This window comes from Mustela nivalis (genome assembly GCF_964662115.1).
Source record: "Mustela nivalis genome assembly, chromosome: 14".
In the NCBI taxonomy this organism is placed as follows: Eukaryota; Metazoa; Chordata; class Mammalia; order Carnivora; family Mustelidae; genus Mustela; species Mustela nivalis.
In genome coordinates this window covers 300907-323473 of record NC_139033.1, presented here as the reverse complement: position 1 = coordinate 323473, position 22567 = coordinate 300907, and the positions used below count along the sequence as shown (strand labels likewise).

The following is a 22567-nucleotide window of genomic DNA, read 5'->3' as shown; positions in this document are numbered from 1 at the left end:
GGACAGATGTTTTATCAGGTTAAATAAGTGTCCTTGTATTCCTGTTTTATTAAGAATTTTAAAAAATTAGGGCGCCTGGGTGGCTCAGTGGGTTAAGCCGCTGCCTTCAGCTCAGGTCATGATCTTAGGGTCCTGGGATCGAGTCCCACATCGGGCTCTCTGCTCAGCAGGGAGCCTGCTTCCCTTCCTCTCTCTCTACCTGCCTCTCCATCTACTTGTTATTTCTCTCTGTCAAATAAATAAATAAAATCTTAAAAAAAAAAAAAAGAATTTTAAAAAATTAAGAATGGAAGCTGCATCTTACCAAATCCCTTTTCAGTGTCTGTGAAGACTATTGTAGATTATTTCCCTTTAATCTTTTAATAGGAATAATAACAGCAGTTCCTTAACATCAAACTATCCTTGCATTCCTGGTCAAATCCCACTCGGTCATGGTGAATATTTCAGTATATTGCTGGATTGGCTTGGCTGCCTAGGGGTTTTGCTAGAAAATTTCATCTGTGAAGTTAGTCTTCAGTTTTTTGGAACACATTTTTGTTGGGTTTTGCAATCACTGTTAGGCTTGCCTTGTAAAGAAAATGGAGGTTTCCCTCCTTTCTCTATGCAGTTGTGACAGTTTAAGTAGAAGTAGATTATTTGTTCTTTAAAGATTAGTTGATCCTCCATGAAACAGGCTGGGAAAGTGCCTTTCTTTGGGGTGGGAGAGTAGCTCTTTGATTCTTCTGTAATGATTGGTCTTTTGTAATAATTGATCAATTATCATTGTTCTGCTTCTTGAATGAGTTTGGTAAATTATGTCTGTCTAGAAAAGTATTCATTTTATCCAGTTGTTAAATTTACTTTCATGACGTTGAACAAATTAATTTACTGTTCTTTTAAATGATGATTTCACCCTTTTTCTTGAGTATTTTGTGCTTTTCTCCCCCACCGCCTCCCCATTTTTCTTGATTAGGTTAGCTAAGAGGTCACCAACCTCCCCTCCCCAAAGATCTATCTTTAGGATTTATTTATTAGTAATTACCCTTTTCTGGCTTCTAATTCACTAATTTATGTTTTTATTAAGGACTTCTTTGTACTTTTCTTCTTAAAAAATAAGTTAGAAGCTTAATTCTTGCTGCTGATAAATAAGAAAAAAGGAATTAAGGCTATGAATTCTCTGAGCACTGCTTTAGTTGTACCCTACAGGTAGAAGGTTTGTTTGTTTGTTTAAGATTTATTTATTTATTTATTTGACAGAGAGAGAGAGAGAAATCATAAGTAGGCAGAGAGGCAGACAGAGATGGGGAAGCAAGCTTCATGCTGGGCAGAAAGTCTGATGCGGGACTTTGTCCCAGGACCCTGAGATCATGACCTGAACCAAAGGCAGAGGCTTAACCCACTGAGCCACCCAGGTGCCCTAATAGAAGGCATTTTTATCATTATTTTTAAAATCTCTTATAATTTGGTTTTAATTTCTTCTTTGATCTAAGGCTCATTTGAATTCCACCTGTCCATTCTGGTAGTAGGTGCTTTTATAATTAATTATTTCCAGTTATAATGCATTATGATCAGAGAATGCTGTCCATGATTTCCACTTTTTTGGATTTAAATTTTTCTTTGTGATGTAATCAGTTTTTGTGAGTTTTACGACTTTTCAAATGGGGCTTGAAAAGAAGTGTGGCTATTTTGGGGATTCAGAGCTTGGTGTATATCAATTATGTCTCCCCCATTAATTATGTTGGTTATGTCTTCTGTATCCTTGCTTACCTGTCATGGATGGAGAAATGAATTAGAAATGAATAAATGAATTACTCATGTGTTCCCAGTCTGTTTCTTCTTGCAGCACCTACAGGTGTAGCATTCTGCATGGTGATGCAATATCCTTTAAGACACACAGATAGTAATCTTGTAACTCTTTGTAGTGAACTGCATCTTTCTTTGCCATATTTAATACAATGGTAACTTCTGCTTTTTTAATTCACATTTTCCTTGAAACTTTACCAGTCCTTTCCTTTCAGCCTTCCTGAATTACTTGGTTTAGACGTGATTCACATACCGTAGAGTTGGATTAAGCTTTGTGAGACAATCTGAACGGCTTTTTAAAATTTTTTGAATGTTTTAAGCCCTTTACACTTATTGATATGACAGGTGTCTGATCTATTTTGTGCTTTATTTTAATTGCTTTGAAAAGTCTTATCTCGGGGTGCCTGGGTGGCTCCCTTGGTTAAGCACCTGCTCAACTCAGGTCATGATTTGAGATTGAGCCCTATGTCAGGCTCCCTGCTCACTGGGGAGTCTGCTTCTCTTGCTCAGTCTCTCTCTCTTAAATAAAATCTTTTTTAAAAAAGTCTTTCTCTATGTGATCTGTGCTTTTTGTGTACCTACTGATCATACAGAAGGTTGTTCTTGTTCTAGTGCTGTAACTTCAAGTAATACCCTGATATCTATTTCTTCGGAACAGTATCTATTACTGTTCCTAAAATGAACAAAATTATGAAATCGATATATTTCCTTTTTTTCTCAACATTTTCTTAGAGCTCACTTCTTCATATTAAGCCTCCATTACCTGACATCAGTTTCTTTTTTAAGATTGACTTATTCATTTTAGAGAGCAAGCACAAGCAGGAGGGGCAGAGGGAGCAGAAAAGAGAATCTCAAGTAGATTTCTACACAGAGCCCAACACAGGGCTCAACACACAGCATGATCTCATGATCCTGAGTTCACGACCTGAGCCAAAACCAAGAGTTGGACACTTAACCAGGCCTATACCACCCAGGTGGCCTTACCTGACAATCAGTTTGAAATACTGTTTGGGGCATTTGGCTGGCTCAGTCTTTAGAGCATATGATTCTTGATCTCAGTGTTGTGTGTTCGAGCCCCACGTTGGGTGTAGAAATTACTGAAAAAAAAAAAAACTTAAAAATATATATCTTTTGATCACAACTGTTAAATATGAGGATATATATGTGCTTCTGCCATTCCTCTCTTTCCCCTTCCCAACCTTCTGTTATTAGTGATACCATTACACTGTTCCCAGGATTTGTAATGTTGGTCACAGTCCCACAGTTAATTTCAGTCTGTCTCCTAGAGAAATAGGATCACTGCTCACCACCAGTTCTTGTGCCTTAGTTTCCCATCACCCAAAGCTAGTCCGTGGGTATATGGCTTGCCTCAAGTGAACAGCACTCCAGGAGTTCCTGCAAGTTCAGAAAGGTATATCTTGTCAACCTTCTGCTTGAATGAGTGAAAAATTCTCCCTGGGTCACTTGTTTCCTTGAGGATCTTTGCAGACCATACTGTGTTCTCCCTCTACTGTCGGATGTTGTCATGGAGAAGTTGAAGCCTGATTTTTCCTTCTTACATTTCACTTAGATCTTTCCATGTCTTTCATGTTATTAATTTCAGTAGCATGTGCCTTGGGGTTGACCGTTGAGAGTCTTTTTTTCCCGGAACACAGTACCATGCCTTTTTGACAGGGATCTCCCAGGCTTGTATTATTTTGGTTTCCTTCTTTGGAGACTCTAGTTAAGCAACGATTGTCTGTCTTTTGCCTATCTTCCTGATGTACCCTTTTTACTTTGCTCACTTTTTTTTTTTTTTAAAGATTTTATTTATTTATTTGACAGACAGAGATCACAAGTAGGCAGAGAGAGAGAGAGGAGTTAGCAGGCTCCCTGCTGAGCAGATAGCCCCATGCGGGGCTCGATCCCAGGACCCTGGGATCATGACCTGAGCCGAAGGTAGAGGCTTTAACCCACTGAGCCACCCAGGCGCCCCTCACTTTTTTTTTTAACTTTTTTTTTTTCTTATACATTCCATGTTACCCTTTTGCTTTTACAAGTTTTTCCCTCTACTCTTGTATATCTGCCTTGTGTTTTTGTTTTATAGAAACAATTGTTTACAAAGTTTTTTTTCCCCTCACAGTGAAATATTGGGCTATAATCTTTGTCTCATTTGTGGCTACATTTTCTGATGGGAAGTGGGATTTATTTATTTATTTATTTATTTATTTATTTTGCCAGCTGTTACATAGGCTTTGCCTGTCTCATTTTCCTTTTGATTAAGTACCATCCTGGTTCAATTTTATTACTTGCCTCTGGAGTTTTTCTCAGCCCAGCTATTTCCCTCCAGTGGCCTCAGAGACAAACTGGTTCCTACAAGTATGGCTTATTAGTGGGATTTCTTATTTAGCCCTACCTTCTTTGCTTTTCAGAACCACATGGGCCTAGGGAAGGTTGATAACCAGCTGCTGCATTCCTAGTTTCTCTGCAAAAAAGAGGGTTTAGATTTTGTTTAGACTCATACAGGATGTATTTGTCACAGTTGGGAAGTATATGCTGCCGGTTCTTTCTGAAATGCACAGCTATGGCACTCTTTCTGTTTCGTTCCTCAACTTCCCACTGGATCACTGTTGCTTTCGGGCAGCCTCTCCGTTGTTGTTTAGGGGTTTAACGGTCTCCTAATTTTGCCAAAAAATGGAACTTGTGTTTTGTTCCATGTTGCTTTGGGGGTATTTGTAGGAAGAGAAGGTATTATATCAACATTTCTCAAAATTGAGCTCACTCTTCTGCTGGTGTTCTTCCAGAGAGAGGGGTATAGAGAAATATTTGTCTGCCTTATCAAAAACCGAACAAGGACAGATAATTTGGGGGGGGGGGCTTTGGTTTCAAGGAATATGTTTTTCATGCACAGTCCCCTTCATTCCTTTATATGACCTTCAGAGAGAACATATTCTCTTTTATTAAATTAAGTACTTCACTGAATAGATTGTCCATGGTGCCCAATTCAGAAAGCAGAAGAATTTAAAATGAAAAATAACTCACCTCAGAGGAAACCAATGTTGGCAGTTTCTTAAATACCCTCCTGAAAAATACACATTCAGGAAGAACAATAAATACCTTTCGTATAAACATTCATATCCGTTCCCCCTTCTCAATTCCTTGCCTTTTTTCATGACTCATATGTCCTGGCAGTTATTCACCACGTGATAGAAAGAATATCCTCATTCTTTTTAACAGCTGCATTGTATTCCATTATTTGGATAAAGAATAACATTTTAAACCATCCCTCTGTTGATGGGCATTTAGGTGGTTTCCAGTCTCTTGCTATTCAGAACAGGGCTGTAATGGATCTTTGTACATGTATGTGTATTTGTTTAAAAATAAAAAGGTCTTCCCCACGTGGACTTACTGGCTCAGAGGATCTGTGTGTTTTAACCTTTGATTGCTCTTGTGCATCTGGCTGGAGGCAGGGGCTGGGCAGGACGACCCAGGCTGGGCGTGATGCCCTGGACTTGTCCTTCCTTCCTGCTCCAAGGCTTGAATGAAATAGTGTGGGGCCACCAAGGACGTCCTGCTTCTCCAGCTCGCTCAGACCCTTTGACATTTTTGCACTGATTGGAAAAGACAGTGACTCTGCCTTTAATTGAAGAGCACAGGAAAGAGGGAGGCAGGAAGGGAGATAAGCAAATTGCATTGGGTGCCCTGCTGCCGGTCAGGGCCTAGACACTTGGCAGAGTGAGGCTCCTGCCCTTTCCTCCTGGGCATAACTGTGGGGCAGTTGTGCCTGTGGCCTTGGGGAAGAGCTGAGATGGGAAGGCTCTCCCTGAGCTTTGTGACTGGACCATAGGCTTGGCTGCATTTCTTACCACAGGAGAAAGGTCTCAACTGGGCAATGGGTATTGTCCTTGGCCAAGTTGGTCGGCTTCTTAGGGCCATTGTTCTCCCTTTTGTAAAGAAGGGGTCAAGTCAGGTGGACCTAAGAAGCCATCCAGCTCTTCTCACCAGTGACAATAATGTCAAAAGCCTGGTCAAGGGAGGACATGGCCCGGTCTGAGATGCCCTCCCTCCATTCTTTATAAAATGGAATCAGAGCAGCCTGCACAAGGCTGAACAAGGCATGGCAACCACATATGCCCAGAACATGGCCAGCAAACCAGAAATGGCCACAATTTCCCTCTCTGGCTCCTGAGGTCAGGCAAGTAGAGGAGACAGGCATGGGGGTGGCCCTGTGTCCAGGAGCCTGGGCAGCTGGAACAGGTGACGAGAGAAAGTGACCTGGAGAGAAAAAAGAAGGAAAAAAAGGTGTATGTGTGTGTGTGTACAGTGGGCAGGGGAGTCCATTTCCCCTCCCCTACTTCAGGCCTGAGTTCTTGGTTACTCCCAACTGGCCAGAGTCCCTGGGTCCCCAATAGGACCTGCCCACACCTGGGACAGAAGTGTTTTTCTCAGCTGCTCGGGACCTTCCCTGATAATAAATATTTGACTTTCTCATCATGGTGTTGATCCATAAACTTGGAGTGTGCACTGCTCTAAATACGGGCTGAGGAGAGAGCCCCAGAGAGGCACCATGGGAGCATGGGGGTGACATTCCAGGACCTGCCACCCAGGAAGGAAAGAGCTGAGGCAGCTACCCCAGGACCCTGACGTGAGCCGCCATCCTTGCTCTGCCAGGCCTTGGGTGAGAGGCATAGCCTCTCTGTGCCTCATACTGCCCTCCTGAGCATGAGCCTCCAGGGCAAAGGTGTGGAGACAGAGCTGGTCTGGGGGGTCAGATCCTAGCTGTGCCCTGAGTGGGGTATGTGTGTGAGGTCTTGGACAAGTGAGTGAGTGGCCGTCTTGGGGCCTATTAATCGATTGTGATGTGAGGATTAAAAACATCAGAGAACTCCTAGGGCCTGGTGGCGGACTCAAACACTTCACCTGTCCCACCTTCCCGCAGTGAGTGGGAACGCTCCTCCCGGCGCTCACAAAAGGACAAAAGGCTTCCAGCCCACTCTCTCATCTTCATGGGAGGAAGGGCTTGCTAACCCAGGAGGAGCAGGGAGAGGCACTTCTCCCCCACTCCCACCCCTCACCCACCAACCTTGACCCCGGAAGGCTGGACCCGTGGCCCCACAAGCATTCCTGCAGGTGCAGCTGCTTCCACTGACACTAATAAAATATGGAAGAAACGAAGCAATTTAAAATTCCAATAAAATTAAAGACAAACCTCTGGTAGCAGATTCAATTATGTAGCTGTCGCTGAGTGCAGCCTCAGGACAGAAGGAAGGGCCAGTACCACCCCCGCCACAGGAACCATGCCTAGGAGAGGACAGAAGCTCAGAGATCAAGGGCTGCGAGAGGGCCAGATGGAGTCAGCCCCCTTTGTATGATTTAACAAAAATTAGCTCTAACCCTAGGAAGGGAGGCAGCTTCCTTCACTACAGAGCATCCAAGCACAACCCACCGCAAGCCAAGCTGAGGGTTGGTGAAATCAGAGCAAGACAAAGATCCAAATCCCTGCCTGTCCACATGGTGCAGAGGTCCTGGCCGGCTCTGTGAGACAGGGAAAATAAGATAACAAGCTACGAGGATTAGAAAGAAGTAAAACTAGCTGCTTAGAAACCCCGGAAGAATTCAGCAAGATCGCAGCTATGAGGCCAACATCCAAATGCCATTGTGTTCCCCTACACACAGGAGCCGGCAAACATTTCCTGTAACTTTTCTGATATTTTCATCCCCCCAGGCCACACAGTCTCTATGGCAACTTACTCCGCTCGGCCACATGGTAGCACGGAAACTGCCGCAGATGCTCGGAAATGAATGGCATGGCTGTGTTCCAATAAAACTTTATTTACAATGGCAGGCAGCAGGCCAGGCTCTTCCAGCTAAAGAGCTGGAAATTACATTAAAAAAAAGATACTATCACTTTTTTTTTGGAAACAGCTTTCCGTGTATGGTAACATGTGCCACACGCTCTGTGCCTTCCAAGCATACTGGTGAATACCCTGTAGTGAGAATTCACAGTGCTGTGCTGCCATCACCACCATGAAGTTTCAGAACATTGCCTCATCGCCCCAAACAGAAACCCCACACCCATGAACCATCAGTCTGGACCATGCAACTCGCTAACCCTCTGTCTCCACATGTGCCTGTCTCAGACCTTTCCGATAAACACAGTCGGACAATGTGTGGCCCTTTGTGTTTGGCTGTTTTCACTTCCTATGTTTTCGAGGTTCAGCCCCCAAGTAGCTCGTACCCACATGTCATTCCTCGTCATTACTGAGTAATCTTCCCTGGCGTGGCTACAGCATGTTTTCCTTACGTGTCTATAGACGGACGTGCAGGTTGCTCCACTTTTTGGCGCGATCGTGAGTATGCTGCCCTGAATGTTCATGCATTCATGTGGGGACGTAGGTTTCCATGGGTCTTGCGGGTGAAACTGAGGAGAGTTGCGTCACTTGGGCACATGGCTGTTCTCTGTTGAACTCTTGAGGAACTGCCAGAAAGGTTTCCAGAGCAGCTGTGTTGTCGTGCGTGCCCACTGGCCACAGCTGAGGTGCCAGTTCTCCCCATCTTTTTTTTTTTTTTTTTTTAAGATTTTATTTATTTACCTGACGGAGAGAAATCACAAGTAGACGGAGAGGCAGGCAGAGAGAGAGAGGGAAGCAGGCTCTCCGCCGAGCAGAGAGCCCAACGCGGGACCCGATCCCAGGACCCTGAGATCACGACCCGAGCCGAAGGCAGCGGCCTACCCCACTGAGCCACCCAGGCGCCCCCAGTTCTCCCCATCTTCACTGAAACTTACCCCCTGGCTTTCTGATCCCAGTCGTACCCCCTGAATGTGACATGGGATCTTGCTGTGGTGGTGACTTCAGTGGGGGGGTGGGTGCAGTTTCTGATGACTAATTCCAGTGCTTTATTGGTGATAGGTCTGTTCAGATTTTCTGTTTCTTCATAAGTCAGGTAGTTTGTATCTTTCTAGGAACCACCCATTTTAGCCAAGTTATGGTATCATTAAAAAACTAAAATACATTGGTGGAAGAAATAAATGATCTTTGTGGAGAAAAAGTATATTCAGTGATGTTTTTTAAAGACCTAAATAAACGTAGATGTACGTCCTGCATGTGGACAGAGATTTCAGTAGAGGAAAAAATCAGTCCAATCCTTACATCCTGACCATTTGTGTGTGTGTATGTGTAACTTGAAAAGCTGACTTTGAAGTTGATAGGAACAAAAGGCCAAGAATGGGCAACGCACGCCTGACAAAGAAATAGAAGGGTAGAGGACCAGGGTCGTACTGCTGTGGCTTAAGGCTGAGGTGGTGGGATCAGCATTGAGACAGAGGGAGCCAGGGCATGGAGTAGAACATCTAGATGTGGACCAATGTGCATGTGAGCTCAGTCTGGGACAAAGCAGGCCCTGCAGATCCCTGGGGATAGACACGCAGGGCTGGGACCCCTGCTTATCCATGTGGAATGAATGACATTGGAGCCTTACCTCACACCACACACACAATGAAGACATCTAGATAGGCTAAAAATCTGGTACCAAGCAACGCAAAACCATATCATTCTTTAAAGCAAATGACAGGGAACATTCACCAGGAAGGACTTGCAAATGGGAAGAGGGGATACAAGCATGATTAAAGCAAACAGGTTGGAACACATTAAAATAAAAAACTGCTGCTTGGCAAAATGCACCATAAAAAAGTCATCAAGATAGCCAAAGACAGGGAGGGTGTCTGCCGCACTTACAATGGACTGATATCCAGAACAGACAGCAGGGATGTGACTACAGAGAAAGCAGTGCCAAGGAGGATGGGAGGGGGCCGGGCACTTGGGGAGCAAAGGGTGGATGAGTCAGATCCACGTGGTTGTGGATGGAGATGTGAGGGGGGGAATGTGTGTGGCCACAAGGAGGGGAGATGAGGCTGCAGTTCCAAAGGGCACCGTGCAGGCAGCGGTTAGCAGGCTGAGCACAGGGGGACAGTGAGAAGTAGGCTCTCAGAGGCCAGGCAGGGAGCAGGGAAGGGAGACAGACACAGGTCAGTGGCAAGAAGGTCAGGCTGGGAAGGATTAAAGTCCCCCCAGCCCTGTCCACAGGGCCCCCCAGGCACTCCAGGGCATGGAAGCCATGGGTAGGTACACTTGTGAGCTTGTGAGCATCTCCTGGTCTCTGTGTACAGGCCGGCCCTCAATATCTGGGCACCTGTGACTCCACACGTGTCCCTGAGCATCTGGGTGTGTGTACATGTGAGCCTGTGTGCACGTGCACACACGTAGTTAGAGAACGAGAGTTCTCGCAGCGCCCAGTGATCACCGCCACCCTGCACTGCCTAGTCTGGTCCAAAAAGAGCTGGAAGGCAGGCAGCCAGCTTTTTCTGAGCACCCATGATGTACCAAGATTCAGACATGCATTCTCTTGTGGAATCCCTCCCGACCTGTCCTCTTAGGGTGGATGGAGGCCAGGAAGCTGCGGTCACCTCCCTAAGTTCAACCTGCTGGGGACTGGGGCACCTGGTTTCAACCCCGGGTCAGCAGGCTAGGGGCAGGTCAGGGTTGTTGGTGGTCGTCCTCTTCCCTCCCCCAGCCCTCACCGTGTGGGCCAGAGGACAGCTGCATCAGCCCCGGCCCAGCCGCCTTCCTCACCACCCCCCCTTCCTGGGCGGCCTCATTAGGGATTCTGCTGGTGCCACCAGCTAATTAGTGTCATGTTAATTGAGCATTCAGGAGGCTGCCACCTCCAAGGGCACAGTGTCGGCAGCAAAGGGGAATGCAGATGCGGACTACTCCCTGTGGGCTTGGGCCAGGCCCTCTGCTCAAGGACCCCTTGTGCCCTGAGGCGCCTGGGGACACCCCTCCCCCATCGCAGCAAGGTAGTACATGCCCTGGCTTAAGGGAAGAGGCAACAGGCAAAGAGAAACGAGAAAGAAATGACATTCGCTGAGTACCTACCGTGTGCCTGGCACGCCTGTAGTCCTCCCACTCCTCCCAGGAGTACAGAACTCCACCTTACAGTCAAAAACATCCAAGGTCCCCCAAGGGAACAACGTCTGTGGGAGCGTGTCCATGGCCCTGCAGGAGCCTGCCTTCAGCTGTACAGTACCTGGAGGCACTGGCATGGCTGTGGGAGGTGCCTGGTTCCACTGAGACCCCTGGAGCCTGGGAGCTGGCATCTGCCCCTCTCCCCCGCTGCCCTGGACAACCCAACCCCCAAAACCACCAACATGCCTTCCTCCACTGCCCCTTGAGGAGCAGGCACCATGGGCCTTACAGGGCAGAGGAGCCCATGGACTTCAGCCCCCTGTGATTTGTCCATCCTTCTCCCCCTAAAGATGAGAAACCAAGTGTCTCACAGCAAGTGATCACACCGCGGCCCGACCCCAGCCAGGGTCTGAGCTTCGCACCCGTGCCATCCCTCCTGCAGAGCCCCCGCCTGGCCACCCATGCTTCTCCCCTCCTCCAGGGGCTGCGGAGTCCCACTCTCCCGTCTCCCTGTAGCAACATTAAATCCCACTCAAAGGGCTGCTTTTAATTGGCTTAATATACTCGTTAATAACCACATCTCTTTAAGGCACCTGTAAAAGGCCCATAACATTAACGTAATGGCAGTGACGGCCCATCCGCACTGGCAGCCAGCCTCTTAAACTTCCTGACAGGACTTTAATGGGGGCCGTGGGGCAGGGAGGACCCAACTCACAGGGTGGGGGCCATGGTTTCTGCACACGGAGTCTCAGTTCTGTCTGGCTCCTGCCCCTGCCACCTCCCATGGGCCTCAGAACGGGGTGGGGGTGGGGGGAGTCATTGGACTCTGTGGACACCTGCTGGGACCCCACACATCTTCCCAGGGGTCAGGGTGGGGAGAAAGAGCCACGCTTGCCCTCAGTATTTTGCCCTGAAGACAACAGTTACAGCATGGGTGCCCTGGGGGCGGGGAGGGGTGTGTGGAGCCCATCCCCACGGAGGCCGAAGCCAACCACCCCAGCCGGGTATAAGCCCCACTCCTTCCTCCGTCCTCCCAGGGCAGAGTTCAGGTGCCTTCTGTGCACCAGGCAGCACATGGACTGTTCCACCCAACCCCAGATTCACTTGGCTCTGCAGGAGCGGTTGGGGGGGGTGGAGGAGGGGAGGCGGACATGGAGGGTTTCCCACCAGGGTGTGGGACATAGACCAGGTGAGGTGGATGTCCAAGGACATGAGCACAGGGGGGCATCATCCTAGTTAGGCTCTAAAGGACCTGGGAGAATTTGGTTACTGCGGAGAAGCCTGTGGAGGGAGACACCCGTCCCGAGCCACGGTGTCCGTGATGCCTGGCGACAGAGAGCCTGGTCCCAGGGGACAGATGACAGAGCTCAGAACCTGGCTCACAGATCCTTTCTGTGCCACCCAAGTTCTCAAACTGGTGCTCCTCGGGCTACCTCCCAGCCAGCAGGCATACGGTTGGGCCTACATGGTGTCCGAACACAATCTCAGGGGTGTGCACGCCTCTGGACCGGGCACAGCCTCCACGCCTGCCCCAGTCCCCGCCCCTCAGCCTGGGCCTCCTGGCTCCTGGCCTCTGGCCCCTGGCCCATCCCCAGCCCCTCTGTCCTCCAGTAGTCAGCAATAACATGCGGCAGGAGGGGGCACTCATCTGCAGTCCACACTTGACACTCTGTTCCCTGAATGTCTCCCCTCCACCTTTGAAACCCAGGGCCACCTCCCAGGCTGTCGTGAGGATATCCAAAGGGCAGGGCTGTAGGGAGCTGGCACTGTGCCTGGCCCAGGACAACACTCCACCGAGGATGGCTGTCAGTATGTGAGAGGGAGCCCAGGGACACTGTGGGTATGTCCAGGGCGCTGTGGGAAAAGAGGGCTGTAGAGAGAGGTTAGGGTCCCATGGCCAGGGCCTTGGATGCCAGCCTGAGCAGCTCAGACTTCACACACACACACGCACGCACACACACACACATGGGGGCTCAATGGAGGGAGTTGTACAGAGATGCATCGGGGGGCCTGGAGGCTGTGGAAGGGACTTTAGTGAAGCCATCACCACCAGCAACCATAGCCCTCCCTGAGGATGCTCATAAAAACTCTCCCAAGACCAGCAGTAGTGTTCCACTTTACACAAGGGAAAACTGAGACCCAGAGAGGGGTAGCAGCCTGACTCAGCCCACCCTTGCCTCCCCAGCCCCCCGCTCTAGGATGCCTTCTCAAAAGGCTCCCAGCTGCTCTTGGTGCTCCGCTCCCCTAGGGGGCGGGGGCCCAGGCTGGGAGCCAGGGAGGGCCTTGGGCAGCTCAAGGCCAAGAGTTGAGGAGGTGGCTTTGAAGCAGGCTGCTGTGACGCAGGCGACAAGGGCAGAGCCCTGGGAGAAAGGAGAGCTGCGCCCCTGTCCCCTACCCTCACACGACACCAGGGCCAGCCCCTGGGGACTACAGAAAAGCACAGAGAACTAAAATGCCCCCCTCCCAGGCAAGACCATGCCAGCCTCTAGGGCTTTTGTCTTTAAGTCTTGGCTTGGCGAGAGGGAAGGAGAGAGGCCAAGGGCTCGCAGGTACAGCCCCTCTGTTACCTCCTGTCTCCACAGACCTGTACTGTTGGTACACCTTTGCCCATTTCGTCAGAACCTTCTAGAACCCAAGTTTCAATGCCCAGCAAAGCACATTTCTACTGAGGACCTGCTGGGCACTCTGTCTCGTGGGGACAGTGAAGTTGCTCCCAGGACTTCTTTGTGAGGCCCCCTCTCCCTGCCCGATCTTCCACCCAGTAGCTGGAGGGGTCCATCAAAACTCGAGGAAGATCCTGTCCCTCCTCTGGTCCCTGCCCTCCAACGCGGAGCAGGAGCCCAGGTCCTCACAGTGCCTGACCCTGTCCACTTTCTACGATCCTCCCCTGCTGACGCTGCTTCCCCAGGCATGCCTGGCCCATTCCCCTTGGCCTTGGCACTTGCTGTCCCCCTGCGAAGACGGCTTTTCTGTCAGAGAGCCATGTAGCTCACTCCCTCACTCTGCAGGCTTCCCTCAAAGGCCACTTTATCAGAGACGCCTTCGCTGATCACAGCATCCACACTAGGCACCCCTCTGTGGGGTCACTTCGCCCCCCAGGCCCCACTGTTTTGCTTACTGTGCTTGCATACCAACCTACCCCCCGATTCAGTGACCTCTGACAGCCATCTGGTGCGCTTGGGAGAACAGGGCACAGTGGGAAGGGTGTGTCTGCTCTGTGCTGCTGCTGGGAGCAGGGGGAGGGAGACCTGGGCTTGGTGCTGGAAGCTTCCGAGGGCTTGCTTCCTCCCACGTCAGGTGGTGGATGCCAGCGGTCCACTCAAACACCCACATGTGGCCCGCCGTGGGGCCGGGGCTTCCCGGAGCACAGTGGCTGGGTTCCAGGGACAGACACCCCAACAGACCGGCACAGAGCCACCTTGGTGTCTGTGCGAAGCCACGCTGCCTGTTACCGCCCAGCCAGGAGGGCCACAGGGCGCCCCACCCCCCACGATCCCCACCTGCCCCGCCGGCACCCACTCCACCCACTCAGCGCAGAATCCAGTAGCTGAGTTCCTTCACATTCCAGGGAAGGAAGATGGGCCTCCACTACTTGTGGGAGGAGTGCCAAAGGATTCATGGACAGGTTTTCAAGCTACCACGCCTGCTTTGTCCCTGTCCCTGGGGCCTGTGGCTGCCTGACAGGGTCTCAGGATTGTCGCCCCTGCGAGACTGTCAGCTCCGTGAGGGCGGGAACCTTGGTTTGCTCTGGCTGCTGCTGCTTCTCCAAGGCCCTGTGTGCTGCCTGCATAGACAAGGGCCTAGGAAGTGTCTGGACATGGGGCTGGAAAGGGGCTTTGGAGAGGCAGCTTGCCATGGGTTGTCTCCTTAGCTTAGTCCCTCCTGGGACTTGTTCTTCCAAGTGTTGTGACTGGCAGCACAGAGGCCCCCAGGCTGGATGGGTCCATCTGGGCACAGCCTAGTCATCCAGTAAGACATTCCTGGAGACCTACTATGTATCCTATAGATGCTGGGGGACACAGCGGCAGACAGGCCAGCTAGGGAGCCCGAGTCTTGGGGGGCAGGACAAGCCCAGAGCCACCGGGATCTGCTGCGGTGTCTGTGGTGACCACACCCAGGCACTAATGGGACCTCCAGGCTGGGGGGGTAGGGGTCCCCTAGTCCAGCTAGAGGTACCAGGGAAGGCAGGGAGGGAGCAGCACAAAGACAGGCCCTGGGGTCCCCCAGCAGGTCCCCTGCCTGCCACACATAAACCTATGAGTCCCTGACCCCATGGGGCTGTGCCGTGGTGCTGAACTTGTCACTGCCCATTCCCCCACTTCCGGCTCTCAGAGTGCTCAGGGGCTCCAGACAAGAGATGTCGAGAAAAGCTGTGGGCCCAGAGCCCAGCCTGTACTCAGTGCAGCCAAAGGGCACCCCCCCACCCCCGTTGGCTCCCGCAAATACTGGAGGCCCCAACCCGCCCTGGGGGAGCCCTGCTGACCAGTGGGGCCCAGATGGGCCCCTCCTCTCAGCGAATGGGAACCAGTAACAGGCTGAACCCTTTTTACAAACCCCCTCTTCTTCTTCATCTTCTTCTTCTTAAAGGTTTTAAACACCTAATTTATTCCATCCATTAGATAGATTTTGTAGATTTAATCATTTTCACAGTTGGTGGCTCATTGGATACTCAAGATAAACTCCAAATGAAAGTATAATGGTGAGGACAAATGAGTTTTCACACCACAATGGCAGAAACCTGCTTGGGAAGGGGGTTGAAGAGGAACAAAAATACATACAGATATAATTTTTTTCCCCAGCAGCCGCTTTTGCTGACTCTGGTAGGTTACCACAGTTAATTTCACCAGTTTTGTTCATCTGTAAAATTGCATAAAAGTGACATTTTTGTGCTCATTATAGCAACTGCTGATTTATGGCTGGTAAATGAAGAGCTGGTCCCTTTTTTGCGGGACTCTCCGAGCGGCGCTAAGTGCCCATGAAATTGCTTGTATAATGTAGTTTAAATCCAATCTCGGAGAAAGATTCCCCCGTTGGCCAAAGTGACATTTCCATTCTCCACACGGAGTTTATTTTAGGCCACTTAGGAGGGGGCTGCCCCAGGCAGGGTCAAGGATGGAAGCCAGTGACTTGCCAGGGGTCAGCTCCACCTGCTGGCCCAGATTAGGACCAAGGGATGGAGGGGCACTGGCCCGGGCTCCTTGGGATGCTGAGGGCTGCCTGCCTCTTCCCTACCTGCTGCCCTGCCCAGGTCAGACCGCATTCCTGCACCTCAGGGCAGGGGAATGACCTCTCTAACATGCATGCTTGGGCCTCCCTCTCCAGTGTCAAACCTCACCTGGCTGCCGATGGCCTGGGACAGGGTTTCTCCAATACTCTCTGTGCACAGAGGTGGTCCTGTGCACTGTAGGACACAGTCCCATGTGTGCCATGTCCCATGGCATCCCAGGCCACTACCCACTGGACCCCCGGAGCTGGGGTGGTGGCTCCCACAACCCAAGTGTGAGGACCAAGTACATCCCCAGACTGGCTAATGTGCCCTCAGGGTAGGGTAGGGGAAGCCACTGCCCTACCCCATGCCCTCCCAGGCCACCTCTCTCTCCTGACTGTCGACTGTCGCCCTTGGCTTCTGCTTTCATTCTGAATTACAGTTCCCACTTGGGATAGGCTTCTTCGCCCCTGGACCTTTGCCTGTGCTGTTTTCTTTTGCCTGACATGTGTTTGTCTGCTCTCTCTTCACCCCTTTCAACATTGCCATAACTGGGATGCTCTTTCTTCTAGAAAGCCATCCTCCTTTCCGAAGCTGGCCTGAGTAAGCCCCCCCCGCACCCCAAAATGCCTGTGCCTTCCCATCGCAGCACATACCTTGCCGAGATTGGCTGTGAGCCCAACAAGGGGACCAGGGCTGAGGCTCTGGAAGGATGGGATGTGGGGTGAGGCCTTCCAACCGAGGGGGAGGAGGGCAGGTGATGGGGTCAGCACTCCACCCAGCCACCATGCCAGGCCCACCTGTGGTCAGAAAGGGCAGCCTGAGCTGCTGCCCCTTCTTCCCCAGGAAGGCCCTTGTCCCAGGCAGATAGGAGGGTATTACCACTTCCACCTAGAGAGCAACTGCTTCTGCTGACGCACCCCACCATGCACAACTCATCGGAACTTGCAGCCACCCTGGGAGGCAGTGTCCCCAGGAACATCATGCCCATTTTACAGATGAGGAAACAGAGCCATAGTGTGGGGAAGCCTCATTCTCAAGTCCCCAGGGGGTTCCAGGGGTGATCATGGGGCAGGAAGAAGGCAATGTGCTGTGGAGACCTTGAGGGGTCCCCTCGCCCAAGGGCCCAGAGAGGTCACCCCCTTCTCAGCACCGACTGTGAGCCTCACACCCTCTGCTCAGCCCCTTGGCACAGCCCTTCCCCCAAGCCACCCTGCAAGACTGGCATAATTATGCCTGATGCCTATTCCACAGGTGGGGAAACTGAGGCTCAACCAGACCATTTGCCCAGAGCCACAAAGCCCCACAACCAGACAGGATTCTACCCATCGCACCAGTTCTAAAGCCCAGGGTCTTCCCAACTATTTCTTGGGAGGCCCCTGCTCCTTTCCCCACCCACGGAGGGTCCTGGGTAATGCTGAGGAATATCTCAGGCCCAGGGAGGGGCTTTGGATGAGAGAAGGGGGTCTGCCCACCAGCAACCCACCTGCCTCATAGAAGGCACCAGTTGTGCCACCAAGACTAGGACAGTCAGCCTGTCACACAAAGTGCACCCTTCAGCCCCATGCCGACTGCATGCAGAAAAGGCAGGGGTTACCCCACTGGCTTTGCAGTTGACAGGGAGGGGTTGGGCAGCTGGGGTGGGTAAACTCCCCCTCACCTGCCTGCTAATGGAGCAAAGGCTGGAAGCTGACGCAGCAGCTGCTGCCTGCACCATATCCCCCCGTTCTAGGCCTTGTGCTCCGCTCCTGGAGCAGCATGCTTAACCCTCCCACAGAGGGTGGCAGGTCATCATCACCCCATTTAACAGATGAGGAAAGGGAGGCACAGAGAGGATAATGAAGCAATAGGAGTAATACTCCCGGCAGTGTGGTATTAAGACAGGTGACACCGAGCATTACTGAGGCTGCAGAGCCCCCGGAATGTCTGTGCTCTATGGGGGAGTGGAGCCTGGGACAGTCTTCTGGGCAGACTGCAGGTATCTTCTTCTAGAGCTGCAGAGTCATCTGCCCCAAATCCCCCTGTTGGGCATAGTCCCAACAGAAGTCACAGGATAATGTGTACATGAGGACATATGGTGCTAAGTGTGTTGCCCCCAATGCCATCAACAGGAACAAGGACAAGTACATTGTGATGGCTGCATCCCACACGAGGACCACAGGGCAGTGAGAACGCATGGACCATGACACCTGGGCATATCCCACAAGCCACCCTAAGTGGCAGAGGCCTGTACGGGTGGGGACGCGTAGCAGGATTCCATCCCGCCTGACATTGCCATCAGAAGTCAGGACAGCTGTTCACTTGGGCAGGGGTGCAGGGGACTCTGGGGAACTGGCCGTGTCCCATCGCTCGGCCGCAGGGGTGTTGCAGGAGTGCATTTGGTCTGTGCGAGTTCAGCTGACGACGTGCACTTTCCTTCCCGTACTTGACGCTAGATGTGCCGCTTTGGAGTATAGATGCAACAAGCTGGAGGAGCGAGGGGACGGGACGGATGGGGAACCGATGGAGAGAGGGGCAGAGTGAGCCCCGCTGCGGGTGGCGGGCCATGGGCTCCCTGGGTCACAGAGGCGGCTCTCACCTGTGCTTTCCTCTCCCGCTTGTCCCCGCAGGCGAGACAGTGGCCAGCTCCATGCATTCGTCCCGCTACCCGAGCCCGGCCGAGCTGGACGCCTATGCGGAGAAGGTGGCCAACAGCCCACTGTCCATCAAGATCTTCCCCACCAACATCCGGGTGCCCCAGCACAAGCACCTTGGCCGCACCATCAATGGCTATGACACCAGCGGCCAGCGCTACAGCCCCTACCCACAGCACACTGCTGGCTACCAGGGCCTGCTGGCCATTGTCAAGGCTGCTGTGTCCTCCTCCGGCGCCGCTGCGCCCGCCGGGCCCGCCAAGAGCGTGCTCAAGAGTGCCGAGGGCAAGCGGACCAAGCTGTCGCCGGCTGCCGTGCAGGTGGGCATCGCGCCCTACCCAGCGCCCAGCACTCTAGGGCCCCTGGCCTACCCCAAGCCCCCCGAAACGCCTGCCCCGCCGCCCGGCCTGCCCGCGGCTGCTGCCACTGCCGCCTCCGTCATCCCCCTGCCTGGCCGCGGCCTGCCCTTGCCGCCTTCCAACCTGCCCTCCATCCACAGTATTCTGTACCAGCTCAACCAGCAGTGCCAGGCCCCGGGTGCCGCACCCCCCGCCTGCCAGGCTGTGGCTGGTCCCCACCCCAGCCCGGCCAAGCATGGCCCCGTGCCCAGCTTCCCCGGCATGGCCTATGCGGCTGCTGCTGGCCTGCCTGACTGCCGGAAGGGCGCCGAGCTGGGCCAGGGAAGCGCAGCGGCCTTGACGTTGGCTGGGGCCACCAAGCCTGCAGGGTACGCAGATGGGGGCCTGGATTACCTGCTGTGGCCGCAGAAGCCACCCCCGCCACCGCCCCAGCCACTGCGGGCCTACAGTGGTGGCACGGTGGCCAGCAAGTCCCCGGAGGCTTGCGGGGGGCGGGTTTATGAGAGGGCTGGTGGGTCGCCCCTCAACTGCAGCCTGGGGCTGCCCACTGGCTTCACTGTGGGCCAGTACTTCGCCGCCCCCTGGAACAGCGTGCTGGTGACCCCCACCAGCGACTGCTACAACCCAGCGGCGGCTGTGGCAGTCACTGAGCTGGGGCTGGGGGCGGCCCGGGAGCTGGCAGGGCCCCCCGCGGAGGCACTCTCGGGCCTGCCCAGCAAGAGTGTGTGCAACACGGCAGTGCTGAGCAGCAGCCTGCAGTCGCTGGAGTATCTCATCAATGACATCCGGCCACCCTGCATCAAGGAGCAGATGCTGGGCAAGGGCTACGAGACCGTGGCTGTGCCCCGGCTGCTCGACCACCAGCATGCCCACATCCGCCTGCCCGTCTACAGATAAGGCCCGCCCGGCAGCCACACGGACAGACGGACAGGGCGCCGAGTGGGGAGGCAGGCTGCGGAACAGGGTGGGTGGTGCACAGGGGCACCCGGCCTCATCCTGGGCCCAAGTGCCCATGGATGCCCACAGGGAAGCCAGGCAGGCTGCTGCCATGCAGCCACCTGATGGGGAGGAGCATGGTCGCCAGACTCCCCAAGGCCCCTCCCTGCCACCGGCTGCGCTAGGGGAGGGCCCAGGGCAGCTGCTGACGTCCACCACTGCCTCCATCCAAGCCAGCAGAGGCAGGGAGACAGAAACCACTTCAAGACAGGAATGGTTCTTTCTGGCTTTCCCAGGAGAGGAGCTCAGGCCAGGGTGGGATACAGGAAGAAATGTGACAGTCTAGAGTCAGGGTGGGGTCAGAGCAGCCCTCCAGGGGTCAGACATCTCCCACCATGAGCTCCCCAGTCTCCTGGAAATGGAGCAAAGGAGGGGTATAGAAAGTCACAGGGCCTACAGTGTCCCCCACTGGCTAATCCAGGTGAAGACCATTCTAATATAGGCTCCAAGGACTACCAGCCCCCCCTGCTCCTCCTCCTCCGGGTTCTCCTTCTCCTACCATTCCTTCCCAACACAGAATTGTACCCCATTCCCACTCTCTCCAAACCCTGTACTACCACCTTCCCCTTCTCTCCACATCTTACAGGGCTGCTGGGCACAGCTGTACAGGCTGTGCACTGCACAAGGGCACCTCGTCCAAGGAGACACCATTTGCATCCTAGACTTGTATATTTATTATGGCAATTTTCTGAATCTTGAGGAAGGGGCGCCATTTTCCCTATTCGCACAAAGGCACCACAGGGGCTAACAGTGGGCCTGCCATCTTAGACACCAGTCAGAGGGAACCTACCCTGCCTTCTGGGGTTTTCCTAGGAGCCAGCCAGGAGGCGACCTACTGGTTTTAGTTGGGAGACCCAATCCAACTCCCTTCCGGCAAGCTGCCCTCCAAAGCCGGCTGGGCACCATCAAGGGTTGGGGAGGGAGGCAGGCAGGGATCCCTCTCTACCCACCCCCCACCCCTGGTTATATCCCCAAGGCCCGAATTCCCTGAGCCCTGGCCCCTCTGGCACTCCGGAATCGGTACTGTATCTCTCCAAGGCCTGTTCAAGCACTAAGTGCATTTACAAATCTCTGAGAATGTTTTTTTTTTATACTAAAATTGACCATTATATTCTACTGTGAGAAGTGCAGTCTGCACTATATTGTTTTAAAAACGAAGAGAAAGAAAAAAGGAAAACACAGATGGTGTCTCAGCTGTGGAATTGTTCTGTAGCTCCTGTTTTGTTCTTTCTGCCTTCCCTCCCTTAGGAGTAGAACGGGGCCATCTCCTCCCCAGCCGACCCAGCACAGAGCCCTGAGGAAGTGGGCCAGGGGTGCCCACTGCACCAGGCATTCCGTGGGTCACTTACTTTTCTAGCTCTTGAGAGGGGGACGCTGTCATGTACCCTGTTCACATGCCAGCACCCAGGCTAAAGGCCACTGGGCCAAGGCCAGCGATCAGTCTGTAGCGTGGCTGAGGCAGGACCAAACCCGGGCCCGGTGGCTCATTCCCAGAATGGTCTGGGGATGGTCGCACTACATTCCTTCCCAGCTTCTCCTTTGTCCCCAACACTCTCCAAGCCTCCTTGGGGAGGGGGGCAGTGTGACTGCGAGCAGGCCAAAGAGGCTGGGCAGCCCCAGCACACACCCACCTGGGCCCATGTGCCGGGTCGGGGGCAGGGCATCTGCAGGAGACCACCCAAGGTACTTTATGTTTATCAGCAGTCCATTTGTGCTGGGCCTTTTCATACACACTGTATGTCCCTGGAGCCTCACCACATCCTTGCAATGTAGTAGGTGTTTGAGAGGAAGAAACCGAGGCTCAGATGTGAAGTGACCTGCCTAAGGTCACACAGCAAGTGTGGGCTTTGAACCCCATGGTTTGGACTCTTCTTTACATCCTGTCTCCGCCTTAATTGCCCAGGCATGGGGGAGCCTGCCGTCTGGCCTGGGGCGGGAACTGGAGAGCCCCCAGTTTGATGCAGGCCTCCCCTGCTATGCACACAGCCCTACGTGGGTGCCAGGACGGCACCAAGCCCTTCGCAACTGGGTCAGTGAACCAAGTGTAGCACCCCACACACCCTGGGGGAGCAGTCCAGGGGTCGTGCTGGGTGACCAGCTATACAGAAGGCCTCTAGGGGTGACCATAAATGGTATGTAAGCGGCAGCTGACTGAGCTTCACTGATCTCCCAAAACTCACAACAGCGCCATCAGGTATGTGACAAAATCATCCCCGTTTTACAGATGAGAACACAGAACATGAGAACAGCTGCAAGGACGGTAAAAAGAAGCCGGGTTCCGGCATCATGTCCCACACCGTGGCTCAGGCCGCCTCCAGACACTCCAGCAGCCCCTCCCCTCACATGGAGCCGAAGCCCACCTGCGGCCTCACAGCACCCCGGGGGAACCCAGGAGGCAGGCAGCCTGGGAGGCCCAGCCTCTGGCCTGAACTAGAAGCAGGTTGGAATCCTGGCTTTGCTACTTGGAATGACCATAACCCAGACAGGGAATTCAAGGGCACAAAAGCACAGGGCAAGAACTTGGGGTCTAGAGCCAGGTTTAGGGCTGGATGGTGGCCTGTGGCTTGGCTGTTCCCAGGGGCCCACCCACACTGGGGCATCAGGGGAGAGCAAGGAGGCACGACTGGAGCCACCCCTCTAACTAGG

General features: G+C 53.0%; 1 protein-coding gene across 1 annotated transcript in view; it reads left to right on the top strand.

Annotated features, from left to right (window-relative positions):
* Positions 1–21102, top strand: part of FAM222A (family with sequence similarity 222 member A) — a 53355-nt gene extending 32253 nt beyond the window's left edge. The window contains exon 3 of the mRNA XM_082699607.1: positions 18543–21102. Within this exon, the coding sequence (XP_082555733.1) occupies positions 18543–19822 (1280 nt within the window). The 3' untranslated portion in view covers positions 19823–21102. The remainder of the gene's footprint in view (positions 1–18542) is intronic.
* Positions 21103–22567: the final 1465 nt, after the last annotated feature.